At 41.7% G+C, this 26105-nt stretch overlaps 1 protein-coding gene across 1 annotated transcript in view; it reads right to left on the bottom strand.

The window, feature by feature from the left end:
* ZC3H12B (zinc finger CCCH-type containing 12B) overlaps window positions 1-25859 on the bottom strand; it is a 28247-nt gene extending 2388 nt beyond the window's left edge. The window contains exons 1-4 of the mRNA XM_007447850.1: window positions 25252-25859; window positions 2726-2865; window positions 1056-1290; window positions 287-393 (exon numbers count right to left, since the gene is read on the bottom strand). Of these exons, the coding sequence (XP_007447912.1) occupies window positions 287-393; window positions 1056-1290; window positions 2726-2865; window positions 25252-25859 (1090 nt within the window). The remainder of the gene's footprint in view (window positions 1-286; window positions 394-1055; window positions 1291-2725; window positions 2866-25251) is intronic.
* Window positions 25860-26105: the final 246 nt, after the last annotated feature.

Here is a 26105-nt window from a genome sequence, read left to right on the forward strand (position 1 = left end):
CCCTACACCCAGCAACCCTGCTTAGGACAGAGGCAGCTAGAGCACATGCATCATTTTAACTAGTGACAATTATTCTTTCCTTCAATTCTAGTTACCTTTTCCTCATGTAATTTCTAAGATGTTTCTTTAAATGCCTAACTGATAATACATGAAGACACAGACTTTAACTCAGAAAGTGGACAAGCCAGGATTTTCCCTTTGGAAGGGAAACCTTGAAAAGAAAAGTATTCACAGAGTTCTCATGTTTCTCTCAGTACAGAACTTGGTTCTGCACATAGGTACTCACCATAAGGGCATGGTTGCTTCTTGTGTTCGGGAACAACGGGTCTCTTTCTTAAGAAGTTTTCAAGGCTTGGGCCATGGCGTCCTAAAGGATCATCTGGAGGCATAAATCTGAAAGCAAGCAAGCAAGAGGCAAACATCTTCCATTCTGTCCCCACTATCCCTTATCAGGAGTTCAGACCATCACTACGTCTTGCCTATTCTGTTGTCACAGCCTTCTAATGGCCCTTCCTGCCTCAAGTCTATCTTCTGCTAAGCCAGCAGTTCTTCCCTCTGTTTCCACTTTAACACAAAAAAGGAATGATTTTTCCCGTGCATCATTCTTCTGTGGATTATAAGTTCTAGCCATACTGGCATGCCTGCTGGTTCCCCCAACATGCAATCCACTTTCACATCTTTATAGCTTTATTCATGATGTCTTCTTTACCTGAAATGCCCAGCAGCCCTCTTTCCTCTGCAGTAAACTTCATCTCAAATGTTATCTCCTCTGTGAGGCTTTTTCCTATCATTTCACATAGACAAAGCAATTTAAAAAAATTCTAACCATAGCACATATCATGACACATTGTGGGAATCTCTCTCTCTTCTCCAGTACATTTTGAGCCTCTTGAGGGTGAGTCCTGTTACTCATTCAGTCTTTTATCCCCATGGTGACCAGCATAATGCACTGTACACAGTAAGTGTCCAGCAAATGTTTATTGAAATGAAATGAAATCTATCCCTAGTAGTAACTGGGATTTAGGCTATTCAGAGCCTACAGGAAAGAAACATACTTGTCATTCACAAAAGAATACATCAGCAACCGCTCCTCTATAAACTTCTTCCATTCTGGCTTTTCAATTTGAAGGTCTCGGTAGTTATCATTGGATACAATGATGCCATCAGAATCAAAAGCCAGTTTGACTATGAACCGGTCATCATAGCAAACAACTCTCCTGCCCTGGACCCTTCTGGATGGTGTGAAGACAAGAATCTTTTCCTTCTCCAGTTTACGTAGGATATCTTGATCTGTTGAAATACGGATTATATGCCAGAGGGTAGAAATAACCTTTGGAAATCAACAGCATTATCCCCATATTACAAATACAAAAGTTGGTACTAGATTAATATATTATTTGCCTGTAGAGAGAAAGTGGCCTCTATTCCTGGCTATGGCACCAATTTGGATTGTGACCTTAGGCAAGTTACCTTCCCCTTTGCATTCCAGTTTTCTTTCTGATAAAATGAAGGAAATAGATTCAATGACATCTAAGTTTTTAAAACCTACCATGAACAGTGAGAAATAACACTGATATCCTAGCATTCTTGAGGCTTGTTTTTCCCTTTGGCTGAAGCATCAGCTTTTGGTTGCTGAAGAAACCAGGGCAGTATGCTGAGGATGTGTCTGCCAGAAGGAGAATAAAGCATCCCTCCTAGGGACAACATTTTTGCCTTCTGCCTGAGGCAAAGCCATGACTAAGGAAAAACATTAAGCGGTAGCATGTGAGTACTGACCCCCTTTCCTTTTAGCTTCTTAGTTACTGAGGAAAGAAGCCAAGATCCACTCTCAGACTGAGGCTGGGAGCCTGTTCAGCAGCTGGCAGATAGCTCCATGACACAGTTCTGACAGCCATTCACTGAACCTTCTCATTTTGCACAACAGGCAAGAGCTGATACTCAGAGGACTGGGGTATTTATGCTCTCAAATGCTGTAAAGAGCTAGCTTCATATACTACTACAAGTGAATGTAGTGATCCTCCTGCCAATAGGGCCATATCATGACTTTTGTGGACTTTAGGCACTTTTGTCTTCATGGGTCCCTTCTTCCATTAAAGAAATAATAAAAATTATACTTTACAACTGGGTTAATATAAAAACAAATAATCCAGTTAGGTACATTATTATACATTCATTGTTATATTCAATTTTCCCCTCTGATGTTAAAAAATAATAAAACTAAAACTTTTACATGGGACCCCAAAAGTATCTATCATAGGCCCTAGGCACTGGGCCTCCTGTGCCTCATGGATAAGTTTGCTCTGAATGCCATGGGACTTTTCTCTTTTTCTATTCTACCCCCTAATCTGCAAATCCCACAGTCACTTATCTGGTACAGAATAAGATCCATTGTCTACCATGGTTTCTTTAGTATTTTGGAAAACTCAGATTCATCCCCCTTTAGTCTGAAGTCTGTGGTCAAATGGAAAAAACACTCCTTTTTTTCAACTGTGTGCTTTATTCTTTGCTTGAAATTGAAGTCTCTATTTAACTGCTGTATGCCACAGCACAATGGTTTATTTGGATCAGGAAAAATATGCTTTAAAATATACTTAATAAAAACATTTTAAGTATACTTAATAAATTTAGAAAAGTAATTATCTAATTTGGGAGCATCAAGCTCTCCCCAAACTATCTTGCCAGCTTTGCCTCTGGATGAGAAGAAATGTCTTATATGAAATGGTACCTGTAATTGGTGCATCAGGGCGGGATTGCTCCTTTCTCCACGCAGGCACAAAAACAGTAATGTCTTTATGGCCTTTATCTAGAAACCATTCCACAGCAAGTTGTATTCCTCTGCAGGAGAACTCTTCTTTATTCCCATGGCTTCAGGAAGATAGAGAATGAGAGTAGAGAAGATTGACAACAGGTAGCAAAGAAATACTCCAAACAGGCTTTTTCTTAGCACCAAGGCATTAACGACAGACATATTATTTCTTGAGGATGCCAAAAATGTATTTTTTTAAAAAACAAATTCTTTTTTATTCCATCATTACAAATATTGCCGTTATTATTACACATTCATTCAAAGCCACAGGTAACACCTCCCAACTTATAGCAACCTTAGTGACTATTTCCTATCATTATTTCCATTTTCTCTCATCTCTTTCTGTTTCTATTATCACTTTCTTTTCAAAGACTCAGATATTTATCAGATGAAAAAAGAAGAGGTGTCACCAGAGGTTTAGATAAAGTTTATATTGAGGATTAATTGGAGTTGAATTTTAAGCACATGTAGTAAGCTTAAAAAACAACTGATAGCAAAAAAGGCACACATAAATGCTGACTGAAAATAGTTATCACATTTAATTAAATATGATGTGCCAACAAAAGTCACAGTCTTGAAAATTTTAAGATGTGGGAAATGCTCACAGTGTAATGCTAAAAGAGAAAAGAAAGGATTTGGACTACATGTAATGTAATTTAAATTTTATAGAAGAAAGTCTATGTACAGTATTCTTTCCTTATTGTGGTTTCACTGTGTGCAGTTCCACTTACCCACGGTCAACTGCAGTGCAAAAATATTAAATGGAAAACTCCAGAAATAAATAATTCATAAGTTTTAAATTGTGCACCATTCTGAGTGATGAAATCTGGTGCCATCCCATTCCATCCCGCCCCAGGAGGTGAATCATCCCTTTGTCCAGCATATCCCATCTCTGAGTCACTTAGTAGCATCTCTGTTATCAGGTTGGCTGTTGCAGTATCATAGTGCTTGTGTTCAAGTAACTCTTATTTTACTTAATAATGGCTCCAAAGTGCAAGAGTAGTGGTGCTCGCAATTTGGATATACTGAAGAGAGGCCATAAAATGCTTCCCTTAAGTGAAAAAGTGAAAGTTCTTGACTTAAGGAAAGAAAAAAAATCATATGCTGAGGTTGCTAAGGTCTACTGTAAGAACGAATCTTCTATCCATGAAATTGTGAAGAAAGAAAAAGAAATTCATGCTAGTTTTGCTGTTGCACCTCAAACTGCAAAAGTTACGATGGAAAAGATGCCGAATTTGTACAGTAAGATATTTAAGAGAGAGACACACTCATACAACTTTATTACAATATACTGTTATAATTGTTCTATTTTATTATTAGTTATTGTTGTTAATCTCTTACTGTGCCTAATTCATAAATTAAACTTCATCATAGGTATGTATGTATAGGAAAAAGCAGAGTATATACCAAACAGGGTTTGGTATTATCCCTAGTGTCAGACATCCACTGGGGTTCTTGGAACGTAACCCCCGTGGATAACAGGGGACTACTGTAAAAAGTTAGAAAAACTGGGCTTCCCTGGTGGCGCAGTGGTTGAGAGTCCGCCTGCCGATGCAGGGGATACGGGTTCGTGCCCGGTCTGGGAGGATCCCACGTGCTGTGGAGCGGCTGGGCCCGTGAGCCATGGCCGTTGAGCCTGCTCGTCCGGAACCTGTGCTCCACAATGGGAGAGGCCACAACAGTGAGAGGCCCACATACGGCAAAAAAAAAAAAAAAAAAAAAAAGTTAGAAAAACTATTGTAGCAGGGAAGAGCCAATTCTGACTCCATGTTGGATCTGTTTCTTTGATATTAGCATTTGATTTTCGTTGCTTTTGTTATTATAGCCTAACCTAACGGCCTGCCTCAGGGAACCCTACCCACCTGTGAATGGCTGCAAGAATAAAGAAATTAACACATCCCTTCCCCAAGGCTGGCCATTCCAGGAGATGTTTTTCAAGACTGATGGCCCTTTTTACTTTACTTCCTCCCCACCTCTCCCTCTCTATTCTGACTTTTTACTTTACTTCCCTCTCTGATTCTATAAAAGAAACTGGCATCCAGACCCCAATAAGATGGGTTTTGGGGGGACCCTAGTCTGCCATCTTCTCAGTCTGCTGGCTTTCCGAGTACAGTAGCTATTCCTTGTCTCAACACCTCGTCTCCCAATTTATTGGCCTGTTGTGCGGCGAGCAGAGCGATCTTGGACTCGGTAACAAATTTAACTTAGCCAGCCAGGAGCCTTGCTGCTTGTAGCTAGGCGGCGCCAGTCAGGGAATACTGGGGCTAGGCCCTAGCAGCTGTGGGGACCATTTGTCCTGAGGGTCTTCCCTTCAAAATTCCCTGAAGTGGCACTGGCTACCCCAGCTCTTGGCAGTTGAAGCAAGGAACCGACAAACTTCTATAAATCGACAGACTCGATTTCGGAGAGTAAGTCGCTCTGCTGTGCACATTAGAACATATTCCCCCCTCAATTTGGGCTTTTCCTTTACGGGACAAACCAGTTTGTTTGGTTGGGGTACCCTGTTGGAGAGGGGAATTGTTGTTGGACTCTACCTGATTTTGGGAACCGGTTTGGTCGGTTTGTTTTTGGTTTTGTTGATGTTGGAATTTGTGCTTTTTGTGTTGGAATATGTGTCTTTTGTTCTGGTGTTATCAAACTTATAAAAATGGGAAATACTCCATCTATCCCAAAGGAGAGCCCTTTGGGGTGTATATTAGATAAATGGGCAAAACATAGCTGTGAGCCTATGACTAAGAAAGGTATGATATACTATTGTAATAGGGTGCGGATCCAATATATGTTAGGAACAGAAGAAAAATGGCCCCTGAATGGCTCACTCAATTATTATTTTTTTATTTTTTTTTCTTGCAGTACGCGGGCCTCTCACTGTTGTGGCCTCTCTGGTTGCGGAGCACAGGCTCCGGACGCGCAGGCTTAGTGGCCATGGCTCACGGGCCTAGACGACCCGTGGCATGTGGGATATTCCCGGACCGGGGCACGAACCCGTGTCCCCTGCATCAGCAGGCGGACTCTCAACCACTGTGCCACCAGGGAAGCCCTCAATTATTATATGATATCGCAGTTAGAAGTGTTTTGCAAAAGAGCAGGGAAAAGAGATGAGATTCCATATGTAGAAGCATTTATGCTATTGCATCAGGAGGAAAAGGAGTCAGAGGGCTGTCACCTTATGGTGCAGCGGTCTGAAAGAAAACCTAAGGGGGAACCTATTCTACAAGGGGAAGAGGGAGAAAATGAGAGTGGGAGTATGTTATTTCAAAACTTAAGCCACCCTCTAGCCTATACAGCTCCCCCAACAGCCGAGCAAGCTGCCCCGGCAGTAGTTCCAACTGCCCTCTGACCCATGCCGCCAACATATTCACCACCTTCTATTTACCTTACCCATGGGGATCAAATAGTAGTTTCTATGTTAACCCCTGGAGCACAGGAACCTGGTTTAGTATCACCATCTAAGACCCGACAGAGCACCCAATTTGGACCGGTAGCCGTTTCCACAGCAGGGCAATTTCCCTTGCTCCGATATCCTCTAAGAGGCCCGGGGACGCCCTTGGACTTGAGGTGCCCGATTCTAACTTTCCCACAAGAGCCCCCAGGTAACATTAACAGTGAGGAATAAGTTGATTGACTTTCTAATAGATACGGTGTCACATATTCTGTGGTAAACACCATAGTGGCACAGAAAACATCTCAGTCTATTCTGGTCATGGGAGTTTCTGTAGAAGTACAAAACCATTTGTTCTTACAACCTCTAGAATGCCAGCTAGGGGACCTCACCCTACAGGGCAATGGATCCCAAATGAATATGGATCCCTCCTCCCCCTAGGTACAGGCCCTTTTGGCTAAGCATTTCATGGCCCAGTCTGCCCCAGCCATCAGGTGCAAAATTCAGAAAGCAACTGCTGGTCTTCAGACTCCAAAGAACGATTTGCTCCAATTGGCTTATTTGTTTTTCAATAATAGGTATGTGGCCAAAAATGTTGAATGCACGGAGAGAAATATGCAAAAGGCCCAAATGATTGCAGTGGTTTTGTCTGCTCAGAGACCACCAACTGCGAGGCCGGCTTTTTCTGGACCACTAGGCCCATGGATACCCAGACAGGATCAATGTACCCTGTGTGGACAAAAGGGGCACTGGAAGGAAAGTTGCGATCGATGTGCCCTTTGCAAACAGCCAGGGCATTGGAAGAAGGAATGCCCCAGACACCAGAGAGTGATGGGGGCCCCTCAGCCATTGAAGGTTTCACAATCAGAAGACTGAGGGGGCCCGAGGCCAAAAGTGGCTCTGCCTAGAGATACCATCTACATAATAAATGTTGAGACTTGGGTGGTCGTTGATGTGGCAGGCCTCCTGATAGAATTTTGCTTATAGATACTGGTGCAACCTTTTTGGTCTTAACCCAAAGTATTGGAAAACTTAGTAACCATAAAGAGTATGTAATGGGGGTGTCAGGGAAAAGGCAGGGGCACACTTTCCTGGAACCCTTTTGTGCAACATCAATGGCCAGCTGTTTTTACATTCCTTTCTGTTTGTGCCTGATTGTCCCATCCCTTTAATGGGAAGAGGTTTATTAACTAAGTTAGGGGCCACTATATTTCTTGAGGGGCAAGGGAACAACCCTCACAAATTTCTTAAACCTAGGGAAGATCCTCAAAAGTGTTTGTACATAGATTACCGAAATAGGAGGCCACTGAAAATATTTGTACATAGATTACCGAAATAGGAGGCCACTGGTCTGACTAAATTAATCATAGCTGATATTCAGAGCCTGATTGGAATTTTGGAAGAGGCCTTCTCCCTAAGCTAAATGAGGAAAAGTAAAACTTTCCAACATAGGTAAATGGGTATGTTAGTCCTTCAATATCATTGAGGTAGTCATCCAATTCTTTGAAAAAAGAAAAACAAAACTGCCCTTGTTTTACAAATGTAGTCTTTACAAGACCAGGAGTGTGGCTCCAAAAATAATCCAAAGCCCACCAATCTTTTTACCACTCCCAAACCTTCCCTATTTATCTTAAGAGGCTTGTAAGTATTAAACAAAGGGGAAACAAAGTCATCCTAAGAGAAACTTGCCTGTATCTTTGAGATGCCAATGTGCTATCCGGTCTTCTCAGGAACCCTTATCTCTGCCATCGTTTTAAAATGCAAATTTTGAAAACGAGGGTAAAGTAAGTTAGAACTTGACTTGTTTTCCATAAATATTAGTAAAAAGTGTTTAGCCATCTAGACAAGCGAGCTTGATTTGTTCCATCTGCCAGAAACCCAACTTTAATCCAACCTCTTAAAAGATAGGTTCCTTACCCAGAGAGGGAAAAGAGGAAAGAAAATAGGCAGGCCCAATTATTGGCAGCCCTACAGGGGCAACCCCCATCCAGAGAAACCCTGACCCGTCCCAGCAGAAGCCAAGACCAATGTTGGGTCTGTAGAAAGCCTGGCTACTGGGCGGAGGGAATGATCCCACAAAGGCAAGCCTCCTAAGATGCCTTGTCCAAACTGCCAAAAAAGTGGCCATTGGGGAGTCAACTGCCTCTTGGGCCAAAGGGCTCAGGGGCCAGGGGCAGCCCCTCAGGTGACCCTGGATTGACGGGACCCTCCACTCCAAATGGCCCCCCTGTTTAATGTCAGTATTACTGGATTGGAACCAAGGGCGAACCTGGATGTGGCAGGTAGGACCATATCTTTCTTATTGGATACAGGGGCTGCTTACTCTGTCCTAGTTTTCCTTCTCTGGACCCTTCTCCGACTCCTGTCAGGTTACAGGAGTCTCAGGTAAACTTACTACTAGGCCCTTTACTGTCCCTTTGTGTTGTTACTGGGAAGGATATACTCTCTCTCATTCCTTCCTGGTCATACCTGAATGCCCCCTCCCACTGTTCCCAGCAACCTGGGAACCAGATTGCTACTTGGGGGAACCATTCCAGTAACACCCCTCCAGTTCTTAGTCTTAGAGACACAGCCCCCTCTGAGAACTGGCACACCAGCCTTAGCTAAGTTGCCAGTAGACCCCCAGGTCTGGGCTGATAGAATTCCAGGGAGAGCTATAACCGCCTCCCCACTGCTTATCACCTTAAAGGAGCCAACCTCTTTCCCCAATCAGAAACAATATCCAGGGCTTCCCTGGTGGCGCAGTGGTTGAGAGCCCGTCTGCCGATGCAGGCGACATGGGTTCGTGCCCTGGTCTGGGAGGATCCCACATGCCGCAGAGTGGCTGGGCCCGTGAGCCATGGCCACTGAGCCTGCGCGTCCGGAACCTGTGCTCGCAACTGGAGAGGCCACAACAGTGAGAGGCTCGCATACCGCAAAAAAAAAAAAAAAAAAAAAAAAAAAACTCGCCACAACTATAGAAAGCCCGTGCATCAACGAAGACCCAACATGGCCAAAAAAAAAAAAAAAAAAAGAAACAATATCCAATTTGCCCAGAAGCCCAAAGGGGACTGCAGCCTATCATATCCAGATTTTTACAACACAGGCTACTTATTCCTTACAGTTCTCCTTGCAACATCCCTATCTTACCTGTTAAGAAGCCACATGGAGAATAAAGACTGGTCCAAGACTTAAGAGCTATCAATGAGGCAGTTGTCCCACTCCATCCAGTAGTCCCCAACCCATACAACTTGTTGGGGACCATCCCAGGCACAGCCTCCTGGTTTACTGTGTTAGACTTAAAGGATGCTTTCTTTTCCATACCTCTGGACCCCCAGTCCTACTACCTCTTTGCTTTTGAGTGGCATGAGGAAGGGAATAGAGGACAACAACTCACCTGGACAGTCCTACTTCAAGGGTTCTGAGACAGCCCTCACCTTTTTGCCCAGGCCCTGGCCAAGGACCTCCAAGATCTATACCTGGAGGAAGGGACTATCATCCAGTATGTGGATGATCTTCTTATTTGCTCCCAAGACCATGAGAGAGCCTTAACTCATGCTACCCAGACCTTCAATTTTTTGGCCAAAAAAAGCTATAAAGTTTCTAAGTCTAAGGTCTAATTGGCACAGCAGGAAGTCAAATATCTGGGAGTAATCCTCTCCCCAAGGGAACGAAGTATCTCCCCAGATAGAATACAAGGGATTTAGATCTGCTGGAACCAACTATCTGAAAGCAGCTCTGAGCCTTTTTAGGCCTCATGGGGTATTACAGACTATGGATTCCTAATTACGGATTAAAAGCACAACCTCTTTATGAGGCCTCGAAAGGAAAATCTGACTCTAAACCTCTGCTCTCGGGCCCTAACCAAACCCAAGATTTCTAACAGCTAAAGACATTACTATCTCAGGCCCCATTCTTGGGAATCCCAAGAACTGATAGACCTTTCCAACTATTTGTGGCAGAAAATCAAGGGATGGCTTTAGGAATCTTAACTCAGGAACTTGGCCCTGTCTGGAGACCTGTAGGATATGTCAATGAGACTGGACCTGGTGGCCACTGGATGGCCCAACTGTCTTAGGGTAGTTGCTGCCTTGGCCTTATTAGTGGAAGAAGCCTCCCTTGACAGTATATACCTCCCATCAGGTTACCTCTCTCAGAAGAGAAAGGCCATTTCTTGTTCACAGATAGCAGGATCCTCAAATATCAAGCATTACTGTTGGAGAATCCAGACTTACGGGTCATGGTCTGCTCCTCTTTAAATCCAGCTACCCTGCTCCCCCTACCTGAAGAAGGTCTACCCGTTCACCAATGTGAAGATAATATATCATTCCTTGTTGCCCCGACCAGATCTAACTGATATTCCACTACAAAACCTGAGGAGGTTTGGTTTACTGATGGAAGTAATTTTGTTTCTGAAGGATGTAGAAGGGCAGGGTATGTGGTGGTCTCCTTGACACAGGTTATTGAGGCCCGGACTCTTCCCCCAGGGACCTCAGCCCAATTGGCAGAAATAATTGTTTTAACCCAAGCCTTAACCGTGGCTGAAAATAAGGCCCTTAATATATATACTGACTCTAAATATGCTTTTTTGGTTCTGCATGCTCATGCTGTTATCTGGAAGTAATGTGGCTACTTGACGGTCCAAAACAACCCAGTTAAGTATGGACCTCAAATTCTCTCCCTCTTGGATGTAGTCCTCAAGCCTTTCCAGGTACCAGTGATTCATTGCAGAAGTCACCAGAAGGGTGACGATGAAATAACAAAGGGAAAACGGCTAGCTGATCAGGCTGCCCGACAGGCAGCCCTTCAGCCCTTTGTGATAGAGGTTGCCTTAGTCCCTTCCCTTAGTTCTCTCCCTTCCCTGTCTTACCTGCCTAAGGAAATCAAATGGGCCATAAATCATGGGTACCACCTTGACCCAGATGGATGGTACTGGAGAGAGGACTTAACTTACCTGCCCCAGTCACTCCAGTGGAAAATTATTAAATTTTTGCATGAGGCCTGTCACCTAGGGAGAGATGCCTCATACCAGATTGTTTCTTCTATCTTCTCTGGGAAGGGACTTTACGATGTAGTTAATAAGGTAACCTCATCATGCCCTATTTGTCTGACTAACAATACTCAGGGAAATAAGCCACCCTCATTGGCCCTTCTAGCTGAGAGACACAGAACATATCCAGGGGAAGACTGGCAAATGGACTTTACAATGGTTCCTCCCTACTGAGGGATATAAGTACATTTTGGTGTTTCTGGACACCTTTACTTGTTGGGTGGAAGCTTTCCCCACCAGGATAGGAAAAGCTTCGGAGGTAGCCCAGAAGCTTTTAATTGAAATCATCCCTAGATTTGGCCTCCTGTTGTCTCTTCAGAGTGATAATGGTCCTGCCTTTGTTTACCAAATTATTCAGCAGATATCCAAGGCTCTAGATATTGAGTACCACCTTCATTCTTCCTGGAGACCACAATCCTCAGGAAACGTAGAAAGAGCCAACCAACATTTAAAGAATACCTTAAGAAAAATAACTCAAGAGACCTCCCTCAGTTGGAAGGAAGCCTTCCCTGTTGCTCTTTTAAGGGTCAGAACATCCCCAAAGGCCTTACTTAACCTTAGCTCTTATGAAATGCTGTATGGTAGGCCTTTCTTATGAGGGGACCTACTGACGTACTCTGTCACCTCCTTTGGACAATTCCAAAAAGCCCTCCAGAAATATGTGGTAAAAAGGCTTCCTTCCCCAGAGTCTTCTCCTCGCCTCTACTCTCCAGGAACACAAGTATTCATCAAAACTTGGAAGGATGGCTCCCCTGGTTCTCAACTTCAGCTGACCTGGAAGGGACCCTATCCAGTCTTGTTCTCTTCTCCTACAACTGTTAAAAGTACCAGGGATCTCCAGTTGGATCAGCCTGAAGTGATCCACAGTGTCTTTAGAGGAATTTTTTTGGTTTGCGAGTATACGCCTCTTAGAGAGAAGCATTCTCAATCTTACCATCATGGTCCAGGAATCCTGGAAGGCTACGGTAGCAGCCATTGAGAAGCAACAGTCAGCCCTAGATTCTCTGGCTGAGGTGGTTTTACAAAATAAGAGGGCCCTCAATGTTATAACACAGCAGTCCCCAACATTTTTGGCATCAGGGACTAGTTTCATGGAAGACAATTTTTCCATAGACTGGGTGGGGGGCAGGGATGGTTCAGGCAGTAATGTGAGCGATGGGGAGCAGCAGATGAAGCTCCACTCACTTGTCCGCCACTCACATCCTGCTGTATGGCCTGGTTCCTAACAGGCCACAGACCGGTACCGATCCACAGCCAGGGAGTTGGGGACGCCTGTTATAACAACTGAGGCCGGGGGTGTCTGTGCCCTGTTAAATGAAACATGCTGCTTCTATGTTAATATCTCCAGCCAGGTTGAAGAAAACCTTCTGGCTTTAAAGAAAAACATCAAAATAATAGAAGATCTGAAAGAGAGAGCAGGACAGGGCCCTAGCTGGCTTTCTACCTTCCTCTCCTCCATGGAGACCCAGATATGGACATGGCTGTTGCCTTTGTTGGGACCATTAGTCCTGACAGCCTTTGTTTTGTTATTAGGCCCTTGTACCATAAACCTACTTGTTCAACTCATTTCAGAATGCATACAGGCTGTTCAATTCCAAATGGTTCTGCGAGGTAGCTACCAGCCCATTCAGCCTGGCCCTGAGACCAAGATCTACATGGGACCCCTTGATGGTCATCACTCCAGCCTACCTCCTAGCTGAAGGAGAGCAAGAGGAGAGACCCAATCAAGACTCCGCCCCTTAACAGCAGGAGGCAGCCAGAGCAGTCATTGCCCATGTCCCAAAGAATTGGGTTCCATACTCTTGAGGGGGGAATGTTAGGTAGTTAGTCAGACATTAGCAGCAAGGAGGTGACAGTGGTGAAAAGACAAGAAGGAAACTATCAAGTCACACCCCAACCCTCTGGGCACCCTCTCCTGACATTAGGAGCAAGGAGGCAAAAGTAGCAAAAAGACAAGAGGGGAGTAGTTGAGTCACACCCCAACCATCTGAGGACCCTCCCCTGACATTAGCAGCAAGGAGGTGACAGTGGTAAAAAGACAAGGGGGGAATAGTCAAGTTACACCCCAACCATCTGAGGACCCTCCCCTGACCCCACCCAGAATGGGTGAAACTATGGTCAGGTGGTAGGCAATTTATCCTGATAAAGAGGGAACCCAATAACATGAGGGAACTTCTCTGGGCTGCACATGCCCAGACCAGACAGGTGTATAACCTATAGTAAACCCAAACTCATTATACCATCATTACAATGATGCCCATCCAGGTAGGCTTTTCTTAGTGAATTAAGGGTAAGGGCATGCACAATAATGAACTTGCTACATAGTTCGGGACTGTCAATCAAATAATGATCCCCTGTCACCCATGATCATGACCCACCTCCTCACAGAATGCTCCTTACAAACACACTTAAGCCTGTACAGGAGTGCTGGTTTCACTTCACAGAAATAGCCCACTCTCTCTCTGAGAGTGTAACTATGCTTTAGTAAACTTTGCTTTGCACTTAAGCCCAAAGTGGTAGCCTGCAATTCTTTGCTTGCTATCACAAGGACAGAGATTGCTGGTCTGGGTCTTCCTTTGACCTCCTTAGTTGAAGCTATTTGACACAATGCACACCAACCCCGTAACACTACATAAGGGCCCAGTATGCAAAGTTTAGAGATCAATAAATATTTAAGGAATAAATTAATGAAAAAAATGGAATATAAATCCTGCAAGATGACCTGTTTTAGCCTGAACCTGCAAAATGTCCTTTTGCAATTTTAAAAAGCTAGGACCTAAAATCCTATCTAAAAAGCAATATAAAACCTAGGACCTGAAAGTTACAGAATGTTTTAGTGACACTACAACTCACTTTGTTCTGTCAAGTGGCTTAGATATGTCTCATGATCTAGGTTCCAAGCCAAATTCTGTCTAGAAGATGGGTCACTGGCCTCTCTCTCTGACTTTTTTTTTGTAGGGTTCAAATATTTGGGCTTCTCCTAGACTTAAAAAAGAACATGGTGGGGTGGCTTCCCTGGTGGCCTAGTGGTTAAGAATCCACCTGCCAATGCAGGGGGCACAGGTTCAAGCCCTGGTCTGGGAAGATCCCGCATGCTGCAGAGCAACTAAGCCCGTGCACCACAACTACTGAGCCTTGGTGCTACAACTACTGAAGGCTGCATGCTTAGAGCCCATGCTCTACAACAAGAGAAGCCACTACAATGAGAAGCCTGTGCACCACAATGAAGAGTAGCCCCCACTCGCCACAACTAGAGAAAGCCCATGTACAGCAATGAAGACCCAACACAGCTAAGAAAAAAAATATATGGTGGCATTTACATTTGAAAGCCTTAACTCCACTGAAATGGATCCCCCCCGCAACCCCCAAGGAAACAGCTCTCTGAATGAATAAACCCTTTAGGATTTTACCATACATCAGTATGTGAATTACAGGTACACCACTATTGCAAATGTTAAACAAATGCTGTTAATGACAAAGCATCATGATTTCAATGCAGTCTCATCCAATACACTGAGGAAAAACAGACATCAGTATATAGTTTGTTTAAGTACCAATCTCATGATAAAGTTACATGAGAATGGGGAAAACAAAATGAATTCAGATTAATGGCACTAAAAATCATGAGCAGACTATGGCACTGAACTTTTGACCATGTGAAATGTGATTGCAGAATAAATGGGACTCATCAGTAACTTTCCTAGTCAGACAAGGAAGAGATGCTAACAAGGACACAGCTGGCAATTAAAAAAAAATTATGTTGTCCATTATGCACTATTTTAACATGCTCCTAAAAATAAGGTTGAGTGCTGATTTTTTTTGCTTTCTTTAAATTGTGTGAGGTATCCTTAACATAGTAAATCAACTACTATAAAAGACAAAAGTTTATCTTCCTATCAACATGAGAGTTTACTATTGGCAAAGACTAGATATGTTGAAACGAATTACCTTGGTAATTAATCTCTTCATTATTCCTTACAAAGCAAAAGAACCATAAAGTGTCCTTCATAATCAGCAGTCCTTGAACAGAATTCCAAATACAAGGAAGATCTTATATCACCATGAATTCAAAGTTCTCAAAGAAGTCCTGGGTTCTTCTCACCCCCACCTCCAAAACACAAAACACTTAAAGAAGAGTGGGTCTTGGGAAATGGGTCCAATCTAAAGTGTTTTGGGTGGCCTGATCTGGAAAAAAATTTGATTTTAGCAGATCCATACCTGTTCCCCTCAAGAATCACTCTAGTTTATGCCTATTGGGGGGGGGGAAGTTACCTTTGGTCCTTTGGACACAGAAATCACTCTCTGCTTTTCACCGCCCATTGCATCATTCTGATTCCTGGAATATTGTGTACGGGTCACTTAACTTTCTTGTTACTATGCTTCTAGTTTCTCCTCATTAAAACAGGGGAGATGTCTAGCCTCCTTTACACAGCCTATTATGATGCTATGATTTTAAAATATATTTTAAAAAGGGGGGATCAAGATGGCAGAGTAGGAGGACGTTTGTGGGAGCTCACCTCCCCCCGCAAACACATCAAAAATACATCTACATGTGTAGAAACTCTCACTGAAAACTAACTGGAGGCTGGCAGAAAGGCTCTTCTACAACCAAGCCTATAAAGAAAGATCTGCAAGGAGTCAGGCAGAGAGGAGAAGTGATCAGTTTGGGACCTGTGCTACTAGCGGGGGACACAGAAGTAGAGGGGTATATCATAGGCTTGGAGATACTCCCTAAGAAGTGAGTGGATGCCAAATATATGGTTCTAGCCACATATTTGTCATTCCAGCACTGGGGTCTCACACTGGGAAGATGAGTCCCCTTACCTTGTTTGAAAACTGGTGGGACTTACAAGAGGGGCTGTGATAAACTGAGACTCCATCATGAACAGTATGCATGCACACTTCCTTACTCCCAAGAACAAGGCAAAGAAAGCATATTGAAAACAGCCTGGGACTCTGGCTGGTGTCTCACAACTGCCCCAGCATCCACTCCAGCCCTCACTGGGCTACTGTTCCAACTCCACTTGCTCTGGCTCTGCTCTCCACTAGGGTGGAGGTGCTGCTTCTGGGGGAGAGTGCACACTTCAAGAGTATGGGACCAGCTTGGACCCAACCCTTAGGGCTTCTACTCCAGCATCTTGGACCCCAGCCCCATGCCCAATAGGGTGGCGACAACCATTGATCATAGGAGAAGCCCCAGCTCACATCTGTCTCTGGATCTAGCTCCTCCATATCCAGCCCTACCACCAACTAGGGTGGTAGCTGTCAGCACACCCCTGGGGAAGATGTGACCTGTGCTCATTCCAGATCCAGCTCTCCCACCAAAGTCACTGGGCACACACAGACTGCATAAGGACACTCCCACAGAAGAATACCGCTTCAAGATCAGGAAAAGTAACAGTTTCACTTAATTCTATAGAGACCGAGAAAGTTAAAATGAGAAGACAAAGAAGTGTGTTTCAAATGAAAGAAAAAGAACCTGCCTTTGAAAAAAACCCCTAATGAAACAGAGGTAAATAATTTACTAGATAAAGAGTACAAATCATTAGTAATAAGAAGGCTAACTGAACTTGGGAAAAGAATAGACAAGCAAAATGAGAATTTTAACAAGGAGCTAGAAAATATTTAAAAAACTGGTCAGAGCTGAAGGATGCAATAACTGAAATGAAAAACACACTGGAAGGAATTAACAGCAGACTAAGTGATACAGAAGACGGCATAAGTGACCTGGAAGATAGTCTAGTGGAAACCAACCAATCAGAACAGTAAATAGAAAAACAAAATTAAAAAAAATGAGGATAGGGCTTCCCTGGTGGCGCAGTGGTTGAGAGTCTGCCTGCCAATGCACGGGACACGGTTTCGTGCCCCAGTCCGGGAAGATCCCACATGCTGCGGAGCGGCTGGGCCCATGAGCCATGGCGGCTGAGCCTGCGCATCTGGGGCCTGTGCTCCGCAACGGGAGAGGCCACAATAGTGAGAGGCCCACGTACTGAAAAAAAAAAAAATGAGGATAGTTTAAGGGATCTATGGGACAACATCAAGCATACTAACATTCACATAAGGGTCACAGAAGGAGAGGAGAGAGAGTAAGAGGTAAAGAATGTAGTTGATGAAGTTATGGTTGAAAACTTCCAGAAGAAGAAGAGATTTCCATTCACAGGGAGCACAGAGAGTCCCAAACAACACTAACCCAAAGAGACACATACCAAGGCATATCATAATTAAAATGGCAAAAGTTAAAGACAAAGAAAGAGTTTTAAAGGCAGCAAGAGAAAAACAAGAGTCATATACAAGGGAACTCCCCCAAAGCTATCAGCTGATGTTTCTGCAGAAACTTTGCAGGTCAGAATGGAGTGGCATGATATATTTAAAGTGCAGAAAGTGAAAAACCTACAACCTAGGATATTATACCCAGAAAAGATATTCAGAATTGAAGAAGAGAAAAAGCACTTCTGAGACAAACAAAAACTAAAAGAGTTCATCAATATTAAACTGACCCTACAAGAAGTGTTAAAAGGTATTTTCTAAGTAGAAAATAAAAGGTTACAACAAGAAGTAAAAGTTTATAGGAAAGAAATAGTCCTGCTAGTAAAAGCAAATATATAGTAGATGTGGTAGATCAACAATTTACATAAGCAAATATGAGACTAAAAGATAACAGTTGTAAAATAAACTATAATTACAATAGAGAGTTAACGGGTAGACATGATGATATAAAATATGACATAAAAACACAAACTGTGGGGGAGGGGAGTATAAAATGTAGATTTTTTAGAACGTGTTTGACTTAAATGACTATCAGTTTAGAACATGACCTTATACATTTAGTTGTAGGCCAACATATACAAACCCCATGGTAACCTCAAATCAAAAACCTATGATAGGGACTTCCCTGGTGGTACAGTGGTTAAGAATCCACCTGCCAATGCAGGGGACATGGGTTTGAGCTCTGGTCTGGGAAGATCCCACATGCCGCGGAGCAGCTAAGCCCGGGTGCCACAAGTACTGAGTCTGTGCTCTAAAGCCCATGAGCTACAACTACTGAGACCGTGTGCCACAACTACTGAAGCCTGTGAGCCTAGAGCCCATGCTCCACAACAAGAGAAACCACCACAATGAGAAGCTCGCATACCGCAATGAAGAGTAGCCCCCGCTCGCCACAACTAGAGAAAGCCCACATGCAGCAATGAAGACCAAACACAGCCAAAAATAAATAAATAAATTTATAAACAACAACAACAACAAAAACCTATGATAGATACACAAAAACTAGAGAGAAAGGAACACAAGCATACCATTAAAAAATCATCAAACCACAAGAGGAAGAAAAGAATAGAGAACAACTACAGAAACCACCAGAAAACAAGCAACAAAATGGCAATAAGTACATACTTATCAATAATCACTTTAAAAGTCAATGGATTAATGCTCCAAATCAAAATATATACAAAACCCTAAAATCTCCACAAAAAACTACTAGAATTAATAAATGAATTCAGTAAGGTTGCAGGATACAAAATTAATGTAAAGAAATCTGTTGCAATTCTATACACTAAAAATGAACTGTCGGAAAGAGAAATTCAGGAAACAATACTTTCCACCATCACATCAAAAAGAATAAAATAGTTAGGAATAAAGCTACTTATGGAGGTAAAAGGCATGTACTCAGAAAACTGTAAGACACTGATGAGAGAAATTAAGGAGGACACAGACAGATTGAAAGATATACCCTGTTTTTAAATTGGAAGAATTAATACTGTTAAAATGACTATATTACCCAACGCAACCTACAGATTCAATGCAATCCCTAACAAAGTATCAAGGGCATTTTTCACAGAACTACAACAAATAATTTAAAAATTTGTATGGGAACACAAAAGACCCCTAATAGCCAAAACAACTTGAGAAAGAAAAACAGAGCTGGAGAAATAATACTCCCTGAATCCAGACTATACTACAAAGCTACAGTAACCAGAACAGTATGGTACTGGCTCAAAAACAGACACAAAACTCAATAGAAAAGAATAGAGAGCCTAGGAAAAAACACACACTTATGGTCAATTAATGTACAACAAAGGAGGCAAGAATACACAATAGAGAAAAGACAGTGTCTTCAATAAGTGGTGCTGGGAAAACTGGACAGCTACATATAAGAGAATGAAATTAGAAAATTCTCTAACATCACATAAAAAATAAATTCAAAATGAATTAAAGATCTAAATGTAAGACTGTAAACCATAAAACTCCTAAAGGAAAACATAGGCAGAACACTCTGACATAAATCAGAGCGATATGTTTTTGGATCTGTTTCCCAAAGCAAAGGAAATAAAAGTAAAAATAAACAAATGGCACCTAATTAGACTTAAAAGCTAATGCACAGCAAAGGAAACCTTTGACAAAATGAAAAGACAACCTACTGAATGGGAGAAAATATTTGTTAATGATATGACTGATATGGGGTTAATGTCCAAAATATATAAACAGCACATACAACTCAACGTAAAAAAGCCAAACAACTCAATTAAAAAATGGGCAGAAGATCTGAGTAGACATTTTTCCAAAGAAGACATACAGATGGCCAACAGGCACATGAAAAGATGCTCAACGTTGCTAATCATCTCCGAAATCCAAATAAAAACTAAAGTGAGACATCACCTCACACCTGTCAGAATGGCTATTGTCAAAAGGGCCACAAAAAATAACAAGTGTTGGTGAGGATGTGGAGAAAAGGGAGCCCTACTGTACTGCTGGTGGGAATGTACACTGGTGTAGCCATTATAAAAATACTAAGGAGATTCTTCAAAAAACTAAAAATAGCACTACCATATGATCCAGTTATTCCACCCCTGTGTATATATCTGAAGAGAACAAAATCACTGATTTGGAAAAAATATATGCACCCCAATGTTCATAGCAGCATTATTTACAATAGTCAAGATATGGAAGCAACCTTAGTGTCCATAAACAGATGATTGGATACAGAAGCTGTGGTGTATATACAGTGAAATATTACATAGAGAGTGAAACTGAGGGGATGGAAAAAGATATTCCATGCAAATGGAAACCAAAAGAAAGCTGGAGTAGCATTTCTCATATCAGACAAAATAGACTTTAAAATAAAGACTATTAGAAGAGACAAAGAAGCACACTACATAATGATCAAGGGATCGATCCAAGAAGAAGATATAAAAATTGTAAATATTTATGCACCCAACATAGGAGCACCTCAATACATAAGGCAAATACTAACAGCCATAAAAGGGGAAATCGACAGTAACACATTCATAGTAGGGGACTTTAACACCCCACTTTCACCAATGGACAGATCATCCAAAGTGAAATTAAATAAGGAAAAACAAGATTTAAATGATTAAAAAAGATGGACTTAATTGAAATTTCTAGGACATTCCATCCAAAAACAACAGAACACACATTTTTCTCAGGTGCTCAGAGAACATTCTCCAGGACAGATCATATCTTGGGTCACAAATCAAGCCTTGGTAAATTTAAGAAAATTGAAATCATATCAAGTATCTTTTCTGACCACAACACTATGAGACTAGATATCAATTACAGGAAAAAAAATCTGTAAAAAATACAAAGACATGGAGGCTAAACAATACACTACTTAATAACCAAGTGATCACTGAAGAAGTCAAAGAGGAAATAAAAAATTACCTAGAAACAAATGACAATGGAGACACGATGACCCAAAACCTATGGGATGCAGCAAAAACAGTTCAAAGAGGGAAGTTTATAGCAATAAAATCCTACCGTAAGAAACAGGAAACAGCTCAAATAAACAACCTAACTTTGCACCTAAAGCAATTAGAGAAAGAAAAACAAAAAATAACCCAAAGTTAGCAGAAGGAAAGAAATCATAAAGATCAGATCAGAAGTACATGAAGGAAACGATAGCAAAGATCAATGAAACTAAAACATGGTTCTTTGAGAAGATAAAACAAAATTGATAAACCATTAGCCAGACTCATCAAGATAAAAAGGGAGAAGACTCAAATCAATAGAATTAGAAATGAAAAAGAAGTAACTGACACTGCAGAAATACAAAGAATCATGAAAGATTACTACAAGCGACTCTATGACAATAAAATGGACAACCTGGAAGAAATGGACAAATTCTTAAAAATGCATCACCTGCCGAGACTGAACCAGGAACAAATAGAAAATATGAACAGAACAATCACAAGCAATGAAATTGCAACCATGATTAAAAATTTTCCAACCAACAAAAGACCAGGATCAGATGGCTTCACAGGTGAATTCTAACAAACATTTAGAGAACAGATAAGACCTATCCTGCTCAAACTCTTCCAAAATATAGCAGAGGGAAGAACACTCCCAAAATGATTCTACGAGGCCACCATCACCCTGATACCAAAACCAGAAAAAGATGTCACAAAGAAAGAAAACTACAGGCCAATATCACTGATGAATATAGATGCAAAAATCCTCAACAAAATACTAGCAAACAGAATCCAACAGCACGTTAAAAGGATCATACAACACGAGAAAGTGGGGTTTCTTCCAGGAATGCAAGGATTCTTCAATATATGCAAATCAATCAATGTGATACACCACATTAACAAATTGAAGAAGAAAAACCATATGATCCTCTCAATAGATGCAGAGAAAGCTTTCGACAAAAATTCAACACCGATTTTTGATAAAAACCCTGCAGAAAGTGGGCATAGAGGGAACTTACCTCAACATAATAAAGGCCATATATGATAAATCCACAGTCAACATCGTCCTCAATGGTGAGAAACTGAAACAATTTCCAATAAGATCATGAACAAGACAAGGTTGCCCACTCTCACCACTCTTATTCAACATAGATTTGGAAGTTTTAGCTACAACAATCCAAGAAGTAAAAGAAATAAAAGGAATCCAAATCGAAAGAGAAGAATTAAAGATGTTACTGTTTGCAGATGACATGATACTATACAAAGAGAATCGTAAAGAAGCTACCAGAAAACTACTAGATCTAATCAATGAATTTGGTAAAGTATCAGGACACAAAATTAATGCACAGAAATCTCTGGCATTCCTATACACTAAGGATGAAAAATCTGAAAGTGAAATCAAGAAAACACTCCCATTTACCATTTCAAAAAATGAATAAGATACCTAGGAATATACCTACCTAAGGAGACAAAAGACCTGTATGCAGAAAATTATAAGACACTGCTGAAAGGAATTAAAGTTGATACAACTAGATGCAGAGATATACCATGCTCTTGGACTGGAAGAATCAACATTGTGAAAATGACTCTACTACTCAAAGCAATCTACAGATTCAATGCAATCCCTATCAAATTACCAGTGGCATTTTTTACAGAACTAGAAGCAAATATTTCACTATTTGCATGGAAACACAAAAGACCCCGAATAGCCAAAGCAATCTTGCAAATGAAAAACGGAGCTGGAGGAATCAGGCTCCCTGACTTCAGACTATACTACAAAGCTACAGTAATCAAGGCAGTATGGGACTGGCACAAAAACAGAAATATAGATCAATGGAACAGGACAGAAAGCCCAGAGATAAACCCACACACATATGGTCACCTTATCTTTGATAAAGGAGGCAAGAATATACAGTGTAGAAAAGATAGCCTCTTCAATAAGTGGTGCTGTGCAAACAGGACAGCTACATGTAAAAGAATGAAATTAGAACACTCCCTAACACCATACACAAAAATAAACTCAAAATGGATTAAAGACCTAAATGTAAGGCCAGACGCCATCAAACTGTTAGAAGAAAACATAGGCAAAACACTCTATGACATAAATCACAGCAAGATCCTTTTTGACCCACCTCCTAGAGAAATGGAAATAAAAACAAAAAAAACAAATGGAACCTAATGAAACTTCAAAGCTTTTGGCCAGCAAAGGAAACCATAAACAAGACCAAAAGACAACTCTCTGAATGGGAGAAAGTATTTGCCAATGAAGCAACTGACAAAAGACTAATATCCAAAATTTACAAGCAGCTCATACAGCTCAATAACAAAAAACAAACAATCCAATCCAAAATGGGCAGAAGACCTAAATAGACATTTCTCCAAAGAAGATATACAGATTGCCAACAACACATGAAAGAATGCTCAGCATCATTAATTATTAGAGAAATGTGAATCAAAACTACAATGAGATGTCATCTCACACCAGTCAGAATGGCCATCATCAAAAAATCTAGAAACAGTAAATGCTGTAGAGGGTGTGGAGAAAAGGGAACATTCTTACACTGTTGGTTGCAATGTAAATAGATACAGCCACTATGGAGAACAGTATGGAGGTTCCTTGAAAATGTAAAAATAGAACTACCATATGACCTAGCAATCCCACTACTGGGCATACACCCTGAGAAATCCATAATTCAAAGAGAGTCATGTACCAAAATGTTCATTGCAGCTCTATTTACAGTAGCCAGGACATGGAAGTAACCTAAGTGTCCATCAACAGATGAATGGATAAAGAAGATGTGGCACATATATACAATGAAATATTACTCAGCCATAAAAAGAATGAAATTGAGTTATTTGTAGTGAGGTGGATGGACCTAGAGTCTGTCATAGAGTGAAGTAAGTGAGAAAGAGAAAACAAATACCTTATGCTAACACATATATATGGTGTCTAAGAAAAAAAAATGTCCCAAAGAACCTAGGGGTAAGACGGGGATAAAGACACAGACCTACTAGAGAATGGACTTGAGGATATGAGGAGGGGGAAGGGTAAGCTGTGACAAAGTGAGTGAGTGGCATGGACATATATACACTACCAAACATAAAATAGATAGCTAGTGGGAAGCAGCTGCATAGCACAGGGAGATCAGCTCGGTGCTTTGTGACCACCTAGAGGGGTGGGATAGGGAGTGTGGAAGGGAGGGAGACACAAGAGGGAAGAGATGGGCTTCCCTGGTGGTGCAGTAGTTGAGAATCTGCCTGCTAATGCAGGGGACACGGGTTCGAGCCCTGGTTTTGGAAGATCCCACATGCCACGGAGCAACTAGGCCCGTGAGCTCAACTACTGAGCCTGCGTGTCTGGAGCCTTTGTTTTGCAACCTGAGAGGCCACGATAGTGAAGAGGCCCACGCACCGCGATGAAGTGTGGTCCCCGCTTGCCTCAACTAGAGAAAGCCCTCACACAGAAACGAAGACCCAACACAGCCAAAAATAAATAAATAAATAAATAAATAAAATATAACTATTATTAAAAAAAGAAGAGATATCGGAACATATGTATATGTATAACTGATTCACTTTTTTATAAAGCAGAAACTAACACACCATTGTAAAACAATTATGCTCCAATATAGATGTTAAAAAAAAAATAGAAACCATGTCAAAAAATTTTTTTTCTGGCGGTACATGGGCCTCTCACTGCTGTGGCCTCTCCCGCTGCAGATCACAGGCTCCTGACGCACAGGCCCAGCGGCCATGGTCCACGGGCCCAGCCGCTCTGCAGCATGTGGGATCCTCCCGGACTGGGGCATGAACCCATGTCCACTGCTTCAGCAGGCGGACTCTCAACCACTGCGCCACCAGAGAAGTCCAATGTCAAATATTCTTAACAACATTAATAGCCACATACTGTTGCATGATATTGCAGAAGGAGCATTGGAGTCAGATTCAGGTTTTAGTACAAACTGCCATTTATTACTTGTGTAACCTTGGCGGTTACTCAAACTCTGAACTTGAGTTGGCTCACCTGCAGGTTAAATCATATATGCAAAGTACTTGGCACAAAATAGATTATAAATGTTAATTTCATTTCATTAATCTGAAGCCAGAAAACTTAAATTTAAATCCTCACTTTGCTGCATATTGCCTATATCAAGTGTTCTCAAGGAAGTCATTTAACCTTGCCAACCTCTAGTTTTCTCATCTGTAAAATAAAGTTGCTATGAAGATTATATAGAACTGTATATTAAAATGTACCTCCAGATAGCCTGCTAAGCAATATCTGCATACAGGGCAGTTTTAAAGAAAGAGAAAGAAAATATACCAGTCTTACCTCATTGCCACATTACTTCCATCTATGACAACTGGCCTCAAATTGTCACTGTTGTCTATTTCATCTTCAAGAGACAGTTCAGGGCTTGCAACTTCTCTGGAGCTGGGACCCCGAGGCACTAACAAACTCAAGTTGACTTGCCCTTCCAAATCACCTTTGTTTCCAAGTCTGACAAGCTCTGCCAGTACATCATTAATAAGCGATTCTGGACCCAGCTTGTTCAGTACTAATTGAATCTGTTCCTCTGCATAGCCAAGCTTTAAAGCAAAATCCATCTTGGTTTGGTATTCTTTTTCCAAGTCAAGCTTCCCATCCTGTAGAATGCTACTCTGGGAGAAGCTTGGATGATCTAGGCATGGTGATCTACAAAGCTGGCGGTGTGGCTTAGAGGGAATCTCCCTTTTCTTCAACTGAACATCTCCAGGTTGGCAGCTGTTGTCATTACTGCTGCTTTTAAGGCTCATCTGTTCAGGGTCACTCTCAGAGCTCAACAACTCTTCAGAATCAGCAATATGCTGCTCTGTGTTCTCTTGCTTAGGCTGCTGCTTCTCTTCCTTGGAGGCATTCTTCTTCATTTTTGGTGTTTCCACTGCAGCGGTGGCCGTCATCCCGTTTAGTGGGCAATCTGAAGTCTAATCAGCTCTTTTTCTTTTTAGACTTCTTTGAATCCATGTACATTGGCCTCCCTTTGTGTAAAATGGGGTGGTAGTGATGGCACAAGGGTTTGCCTGTTTGGTTTGTTATGTTTAGATGTTACCAGTTCCTACAAATAAACACACATACCATAATCATGCTTAGTGAACTTACGAAAAAGTATTTTAGAATACAGTGTTTTCTTCCTAAGAAACTACAGT

This window comes from Lipotes vexillifer, unplaced genomic scaffold, assembly GCF_000442215.2.
Source record: "Lipotes vexillifer unplaced genomic scaffold, Lipotes_vexillifer_v1.1 scaffold346, whole genome shotgun sequence".
Lineage (NCBI taxonomy): Eukaryota > Metazoa > Chordata > Mammalia > Artiodactyla > Lipotidae > Lipotes > Lipotes vexillifer.